The following is a 9,102-nucleotide window of genomic DNA, read 5'->3' as shown; positions in this document are numbered from 1 at the left end:
ACCGATATTATATATTTTTGTATATTTTCAACTTGTGCCTTTCTAGATCATAGATACAGAATGTCAGATGCAGAGTTCAGGCACAGCAAAATAGTATGACAACATATGACCACTTTTTTATTTGAAGTTTAAAGTAATATCATACTTTGAAATAAGATGAGTAAAATTAAATATTCACTCAAGATACATTTTTTCATGGGAGCAACACAGAGGAACATCTGATCTCTCTCTGAAAATGTGTGATTTTCTTAAAGGTCCCATGACATGCTGCTTTTTGGATGCTTTTATATAGGACCTAAGTGGTCCCTAGTACTGTATCTTAAGTCTCTTTCCCAAAATGCAGCCTTGGTGCAGAATTTCAGCCACTACGAGCCAGTCCCACAATGAGCTTTCCTTAGGACGTGCCATTTCTGTGTCTGTAGCTTTAAATGCTAATGAGGAGGAGAGAGGCGGGGCAAGGTGAAGGTTGGGTGGGTGGGTGGGTGGCCTTAACCAGCTTGCAGCCACGGTACCATTAGTGATGGGCAGATCGAGGCTTCGCGAAACACTGAAGCAGTTGAAGCAAATGTGTCGAGGCTTCGAAACAATCTGACACCCGTCTCCACGGTGACCCCTAGTGGTCAGAACAGTGTAAATGCAACAAAACTCAGGCCAAACATGCATAAAAACACCTTTTACAAATGTATTGCAAAAGTTTTATTGAAAGTAAAATCTATGCAATTAACTAATCATCTAATAAGATTAAATATAGAGTGTCTGTATAATATGTGTTCTTTTATCAATTTTCAGGGCTTCTCTGTTCCATGGCTCAAGCTAAACAGGCAAATAAGAGATTAATAACTACCATTATTCATTTTAATTATTCTAATGTCTAATTAAAACATCTACAAATGTATAAAACTGATCAGAGATCAGGTAAAACCATAGGGTAAAGCAGGCACGTGCACAGGTAGGGCTCAACCTGTGCAGAGCACATGCCCTTTTTGTCCTTACACTCCAAAGTGCCCTTTTTTTTGGAGGTGTTTTATTTTATTTATTTATTTTCTTCAATAAATCAATGCTATTGGTCACCCTTTACGTCTGTCTGTCTGATTTACAAATATATTTAGCCAATTAAAGGTATTAAAAAGAGCTTGTGACAAAATCTTTTTGGATCCGCTCAAACTGTCAGTCAAACCTCTTAACTCCGCCCCCTGAGTGCAGCGAACTGAAGTTCCACAGCAGAGCAGCTGAACGTCTTGCAACGGTAAATAAATATCTTGTTGTTTGAATAAGTACAAAAAAACTGTGCTTCTTTATATTTTATCATGCAGAATGTAATGTGTGCGTTTTAATGTGTGTTGAGAGGGACATCCCAGTGGATCACAGTGAAGTCAAACATCTTCAAGCACATGGCTCACAGAAGATTGCTGTTGTAATTAGTTTTAAAGAAGCCCTAAAACCCTGTATATCTATTATCTATATAACTGTCATTAATAGTGAATAAATATAAAGCTTTTGAGAATATTATTTTTTGTTATTTATTTGGAATTTCGAACTGTTTTGAAACGTTTCGAAACAGTGATGAAGTATTAAAGCCTCGTTTACTGAAATCACGTGACCTTGGTCGTTTGATACACGCTCCGAATCACTGATTCGAAACAAAAGATTCATAAAGCTTCGGAGCTTCATGAAGCAGTGTTTCGAATTCGGCCATCACTATTCTACAGTCCGGAGCAAAAGGTGGCGGTAATGCGCCTATTACTCTGGTTTCCAGCCACCGTTGAAGAAGAAGAAGAAGAAGGAGGAGGAGAAGAAGAAGGAGGAGGAGGAGAAGAAGAAGAAGAAGAAGAAGAAGAAGAAAGCGAAAGTGTTGTTCTGAATCGCAAACTGCTGTTTGTCAGCTGATGAAATGATGGAAGGAAACCGGGATGAAGCTGAAAAATGTTTAAATATCGCTGCTAAAGCCCTCGAAGATGGCAATAAAGACAAGGCTTTGAAATTCCTCTACAAAGCAGAAAAACTGTATCCAACCAAGAAAGCAAAAGGTAAATTATGAATGTCTTATTTACAAACGGCACATGACCTATAGTCTAGCAGATAGAAGCTAGCCGAAGATCTGTTTATCTTTTTTAAATGTTATTTACAAAATCAAGAAATATACTTAAACGCTATTAATACACAGCATATGGAGAACATAAACATAATAATAGACTATCAGTTAACATATGTATACAATTCCATAAATACGTCATTAATACACATAGGTTAGCAGAGGGTCGGAACACAAACACGCATCGAAGTATCATTAAATAACACACACACACACACACACACACACACAGACAGAGGAATAGGAATAGGTCATTTGTTGTTTATTGTGTTTAATGATGAAAAATGACAAATAATAATAAAGTAATCAGGACGTGTAGGGTTGCCAACTTCAAAGGAAGATAAGGGACAATCTTGGTTCTTTATAGGAAAATAAGGGATACTCAAAATATTTGTACTGTGCCACATAGTGTATGTCACTTCAGTGTCTGCAGTTGAGTATGAGTATAAAGTTTTTTGTTGTTGCCTGAATTAAATACTAAAATTATTTTCGAACATAAACCATTGTTTTGCTTAAACAATTTATGCACAACTTAACTATAAAAAGAATTATTATATAGAGCTACACCGATGACCCATGCAAATATGTGTACAAAAATTAAATAAAAAGTCAAAACATTTATATATCCTTGTATCCAAATATCCTTTGTTTGATTGGAAAGACAAGAGGCTACTTATTAAATAGGCTATTAAATAAAACAATGGAATGGCATGAAAACATAACAGGCCTTACAACAACTTGCAATAACATGTGATATGAACATTTTACATTTACATTACAGTTATATTCCATTCACGAGATATGATCAAAATAAAATATCAGATATTCTATATCAGTTTTCTATTAAAATGAACTTGCACAAAGGCCAAAAAAATAAAAAAGTCAAAATCTTCCAGAAGCTCAAATGTGCTGCGTAACCAATCAGGTTCATTCTCGTGTGTTCGCATTTGCAAGATCTTTGTTTTTCGTGCATCATTCAGGTTTGGTTGAGCTTTTTTGTTTTTGTTCGCTGATCAGTGTTTATATGCGAGTAAAAGCCTAAATTAAATCTGTTCATCTTAGAAAGGAATTGAGTCTCTTTAGAAAATTTGGACTAAACCACTCAATTCATATGGATCAGTTTTCAGATCTCTTTATGAACTTTTTGAAGAGTCAAGTTGGCAATTGTGTCGGCTGTCAATGGAGCGACAGACAGCTCTCAGATTTCATCAAAAAGATCTTCATTTGCATTCCGAAGATGAACGAAAGTCTTATGAGTACGAATTTTCATTTTTCAACTAACCCTTTAAAACCAGGGATGTGAGTACTATCTGAAAAGTGTGGGAGATGCATTTTAAATAGGCCATCAACCTCCCTTATTTTATTTATTTTTTTCCCAAGGTACATATAATTTGAAAGCCTAACAATTTAATGTCTAAACATCAGTCAATAAAGCATTTTTTTTTTTTTTAAAAACAGCGGCATTTCAAAATTAGAACCCAAATGTTGCAACCGTAGAGAGTTAGGGGCCGTTCACACAGAACACGTTTTTCCATTCCACTGCAATACTTTTACAGACGTATTGGACCATTGCGCTCATGTCTTCTGCAGCGTCTGATGAATGACAGCGTTCTAAAAACGCAGCCCTCAAGTTAAAATAAGTTCAACTTTTAAAGGGGGGGGGGTCTAATGCTACTGTTAAAGAGTTGCATTCTTATGCTAAACATGGCCAAAATTTCAAAACACGAGTTTGACATATGAACGGAGTATTTCTGTGCCAAATACACTCCTTCCGGATTCTGATAAGTTTTCTTGAGTATGGCCCTGTATCACATCATAAAGGGCGGAATTTCTTGTATGGGCACTTCTCCCTGATAAGCATGCGCACACATCACCCAGAGCGAGAGCAAGAGCACACCCATCAACACGCTTTGTTCGTGTTATGGAGGCCGAAAAAATTTTGAACAGTGTCACCAAAGAAGTGTGTTTTTGGTTGTGAGGGAAAGATAACCTTTTTCAGCTTCCCAAAGAACCCAGCATTAAGGGAATAGTGGATGCAGTCTGTTTTTCCGGGGTAGCAACGTAGTTGTGCACGTATGTTTGTTTGCTCCCGGAATTTCGGTGACAAATGTTTTGTAAACAAGTTCCAGTTCGACGCTGGATTTGCAGATCCCAGTTATAGATCCCGGTCATGAGTCAGAACTGCAGGCGGTGAGTAAAACTGCATCAAATGTCTGTGTTTTGTTTGCAATTGGCACGCAAGTGCATATAATGTAAACAACACGAATGTTTTTGTTTCCTTTTTATTTATAATGATGTCGCAGCTTGCAGACGATCACTACGCAAAAGCTGTGCATGCTCGTGACTCTAGCTCTGCCAGCGGCACGCCTCCAGGAGCTCAGCTTTTTTCGGAAAGAGTCGGTACAGCGTATCCATATTTTATAAATATGATAAACAAAACTAAAGACTTTTCTGAGATATGAAGGATGCAATACTACTCTGTAGGTACTCAAGATTAACATGAGATTGGCGGAAACTGTGTGTTGTTATGTACCCTTTAAAGAACGTGTTTCAAAACCTTGCATTTCCCCCCATTCCACTGCCCTCATCTTGCGTTTTTTAAAGCAAAAACGTGTTGTGTGAACCAGCCCTTACAGAGAATTAGTAGGGTCTGCTGCCTCCTGCTTGGTCTTAAAGCCTTCCTCGAAGGGCTATGTTCGCAAATCAATGATTGTTCAAAAAAAGTCAACGAAAGTCAACTGCGAGAGCAGTGCAGCACCCGGAGAGTTTACAGAGCGTTCATGCTTGCAACGGGGGAAGCATTATGAATGAAGTTTAGGCTACTTGACAACAACAGTTCATATCAATATCTTAACCAATAGAAAATAGCTTTAAATAATGTACATTTACCAGCACACATCAAGCTTTTCTTGCGATCTTGCCGTGTACAGGTAATTTTTAGACAAAAGAAGCGCATTCAACGTTGTTGAGCAAACTGTTTTCTGTGTTAAGGAACAATATCTGCCTGTATAAGTGAATGAAATGGCGCTTATATATTTCTCAGATCCAGCTGATAATCACTTCCTTTGATTCTAGACGTCTGTCAACTTGACGCTCACATAAAACGATCACATTTTAATGATGCAAAAGATGCGCACGTTCACACCATGTGAGGGATATGAAAGGCTGAGGCTTAGAGTAAAATAATGCAGTTACAAGGTGTGTATAATTTAAACTACTTTATTAAATAACTCACAACTGATTGGCACTAACAGTAGCTGCTGTTCAGTTCTCGTGCTGCTGCTCTTCTGCTCTCTTCATGAATTCTTCCCTCTCTTCATTAAAGCTCCAGAGTCCAGGATTGCCAGATATCAAAATAAAGCAAAACAAGCCCCTTAAACCACAATATAATAAGCAGACATGGCAAAACTGTACCAGGGGAACAAATATAAACAATATAACTAGTATTACCAATATCCTACAAAGTTAAAAGGCACGAAATGTAATATTATGAATAAAATAGTTTAAAGCTCTGTAACTTTTGGCGCTCTACCGGTTGATAACTGCATGCGTCTTGCAGAAGAACATTGTAGCTGGAGCTACTTCTCTCTGTTTATGTCTGACGAGTCATGGAGGTACTGTGCTGACCCGACCGGTCTAAAATAGTCCCAATATAAAGACTTATTATTGGTGTACTGTAGTGAATCAGGATAAGACAAAAACAAGGTTAGGAAAATGGATTCGTGATGTACTCGCTCATTGTATACATTTTTGTAAATTTTGAACACACACACACAAAAAAAGTTACGGACAGCAGCTTTAATATAAAATATTTAGATATTATAAATTGATTGATTTATAATATATAAATATTGCACTGCACGTTGGTTGAACTAATCCTTTAAATTAAATGAATCATTTCATTTCCTTTATTTTTTTTTTTCCAGTTTCATTTTGAGTTCAAATAAAATTCAAAGTTCAGAATCAAATCTAAAATCAAATCTATACATATAGTCCATATCAAGAGTTGAGACCCCAAGAATCGATATGAATTGAATCGTGAGATTCCAAAAGATTCCCACCCCTACTATTTACAGCATGGTTTTGAAGCATTGATCAGTGTAGCCAATCACAGGCATATCGGTTGAGCATGTGAACACAATGGTCAGTGCTGGTATCATCACATTTTTTACATTTCATTCCCAACTTGGCTTACTTTTGATCTTGTGTTGATCTAGGGTGCATTTCCCAAAAGCATCATTAGCAAATTATGGTCTCTAGTTCCGTCTTTACCAATACAGTACAACGATTGTTCCTGAAGAACATTATCAAACAACATTGCAAAGTTGTGTGATGGGAACTACAGCTATCGATCTTAGAAACATTGTTTCTTGTTAGTATGACGTGGAGTTAAATAGATCATACTATTAAGTAGGGCTGTGCGATAAATCGTAATTTATTTTTTGATTTCGATTATGAAAACAAGATAATCAACGTAAAATGGTTATTGTGCCGCTGCCACATTCTGTCCAGCATACCTTCCTTTCCTTCACAGTGGTGTGCTTTCGTTCCTCCCTAAGCCAAACTTAACATCAAAATCAGCCGAATAAGTGAGTGTTGTAAAATGCAGTCTACTGTTGCTAAACTGCGGGACGTGCTTGACCGTGCTTTAACCAGTGTTGTTAAAGTGCCCCTATTATGGGTTTTTTGGAAAATTACCTTTCATGTAGTATGTAACATGGCTACTGTAGTTGGTACTTTTGACAACTCTTGACAAATTTTACAGTTTTGGTTTAAGGAGCCTCTTGTCACTCTACTGCTGTTTGGTCTCTGAATAAATGTACTCAGAGGTTCAGGAGCCAAATTATTGATACACTTAAATAACAATTTGAGAAAACATAAATTGCTGAAGCTTTCAAAACTTAATAAATTATATTTCTTAAGAATGTGGCAGTGATGAAAGCAAATCGGTTTTCTATCCATAATTTTCATTGCTTGGTTGTAAAGTGAACCAATGCGCTTTGTAGCTGAGGGAGTTGCCTGGGCCCATGCTGTCAGCTATTCATGTTTGTGCTCGGCTAACGTGGGAGTTTACAACATAGCTGTGGGCCTGGTTCGCTTACATAACTGTTTTTTCCTCTGCGTTTTTATTATTATAATAGAGTGGAGCTATATCTGTATTGTAATAGGATGTTAAGATGCTAGTCCACGCTAACTAGTTAAAGTATTCTCTCTGTAAAGAGTATACACACCTATTGTAATGTCAAACAATGATAGGTAATAGGGCTCAAATTGATACGGTAAAATCAATGCCATCTTTTCTGGCCATACATTGTATACAATGTCTTGCGAATTGATAGCTGTCATTCAGTTATGACAATGGCCATTTTGTTTCCAGCACGCAGTCCGCGCAGTAGACCAATCACAAAGGATTGGGCCATCTGAACAATCAGAGCAGTGTAGGCTCATGGAAAGGAGGGGTTTAGAAAGACTGTTTCTTCAAACTGCTTCTAACAAATTGTTTTCGAATCATTGAGAACTGAGGTGAAATTAAATGTATATTATGAGAAAACGAAAGTGTTTTTTGACCTTGCATGCATGTAAACCTGTTGTAGGAGACTCCCGAAACAATATTAGGAACCTTAAAAAAGGCATAATAGGGGCACTTTAAGCTGCGAAGGAGATACTGTTCCCTAGGTGGCTTTCTGTGCTTGAGCTCTGAGACAGGGGCGGAACACGCATAATTCTGGGGCCACACTAAAAAAACTAAAGTCTTATAAGATTTTCAAAATTTGAGAGACCACAAACATGACAACAAGAAATCATAGATTTAACTGTTCACAAACAACCAAAGTCCTGCCTGTGAAGAAGGGAAATATCGAAAAATCTCTGGCATCAAACGTGACTTTAAAGTAAACAAACATGGTGGACAATCTGCAAGAAGAAATGGTGCCTATAGTGTATGGACAGCTTTTTACAGAAAATTAGTGGATGAAAAAATAAAAATATTTAGATGAAGTCGTGGAGACTGTGAACATGGACTTTACATGATGAGTCTTCTGTCAGCTCGCTTTCTGATTGAGTATTGTTTCGTTTCACGTGATAATCTCCAGGGTGTGCACGCGTTTGTCCTCTGCATTCCCCCCACACAACAGGATTTCTGATTGTAAATGTTCAACATGTTGAATATTTATGATTCGAGATTGGGGAGGCTCCAACGTTCTTCAAACAGATTCAGTCACTCTTAACACAACTCACACCACAAGAAAATCTGAGAAGATAATCTGTAGAACCATCAAGATAATTAGGACTTTACCTGGGATTGTCGGAAGGGGGAGAAATCAGTCCAAAATTGGCCCGAATATCTTGTTGTGTATGCCCAGCTTAAGGGAAGTATACTGTGGGCTTCAGATACGTGCCTAAACGGTCAAATAGCCTACACACAAATATGTCAAATTTTTTGGTAAGTGTCCTTGTAAACACAGTTGGTTATATCTTAAGTGAATGTAAACAGTTGAGAAAGAAAACGCATGTGTAACAGTATATTGGATCCGTGCAGCTCTTAAAGTGACTGCAGCCTAATAAATCTGCTGCAGTCATTATTGTTAATCAAACCACAAAAGACAAAGATAAAATCACTCACTGCTCTTGAATAAATAACTTTAGTATTTTTAAAGGGTTAGTTCATCCAAAAATCAAAAAATAATGTCATTTATTACTCACCCTCATGGTACTCACCCTCATGGTCAGGTACTAAAAACATATTTAAAACAGTTCATGCGAGTTCAGTAGTTCTACCTTAATATTATAAAGCGACGAGAATACTTTTTGTGCGCCAAAAAAACAATATATTTATTGTTTTTTTATTTTATAAGTAATGCAGATGACTCCTGCGCTTGTGATAGGGTGCATGTTAAAGGGGTCATATAATGCCACTTTTACAAGATGTAAAATAAGTCTCTGATGTCCCCAGAGTGTGTATGTGAAGTTTTAGTTCAAAGTACCCCACAGATAGTTTATCACTTAAATTT

The 9,102-nt window shown here is 37.1% G+C and overlaps 1 protein-coding gene across 1 annotated transcript in view; it reads left to right on the top strand.

Moving 5' to 3' along the window:
• The first annotated feature begins 1,774 nt into the window (after positions 1-1,774).
• The window catches only part of dnajb14 (DnaJ heat shock protein family (Hsp40) member B14), an 86,443-nt gene continuing 79,115 nt past the window's right edge, over positions 1,775-9,102 (top strand). The window contains exon 1 of the mRNA XM_051897005.1: positions 1,775-2,027. Within this exon, the coding sequence (XP_051752965.1) occupies positions 1,892-2,027 (136 nt within the window). The 5' untranslated portion in view covers positions 1,775-1,891. The remainder of the gene's footprint in view (positions 2,028-9,102) is intronic.

The sequence above is a fragment of the Ctenopharyngodon idella genome, chromosome 1 (assembly GCF_019924925.1).
Source record: "Ctenopharyngodon idella isolate HZGC_01 chromosome 1, HZGC01, whole genome shotgun sequence".
Classification (NCBI taxonomy): domain Eukaryota; kingdom Metazoa; phylum Chordata; class Actinopteri; order Cypriniformes; family Xenocyprididae; genus Ctenopharyngodon; species Ctenopharyngodon idella.
The sequence above is the reverse complement of the archived record's forward strand: the minus strand, read 5'-3'. Positions and strand labels throughout refer to the sequence as shown.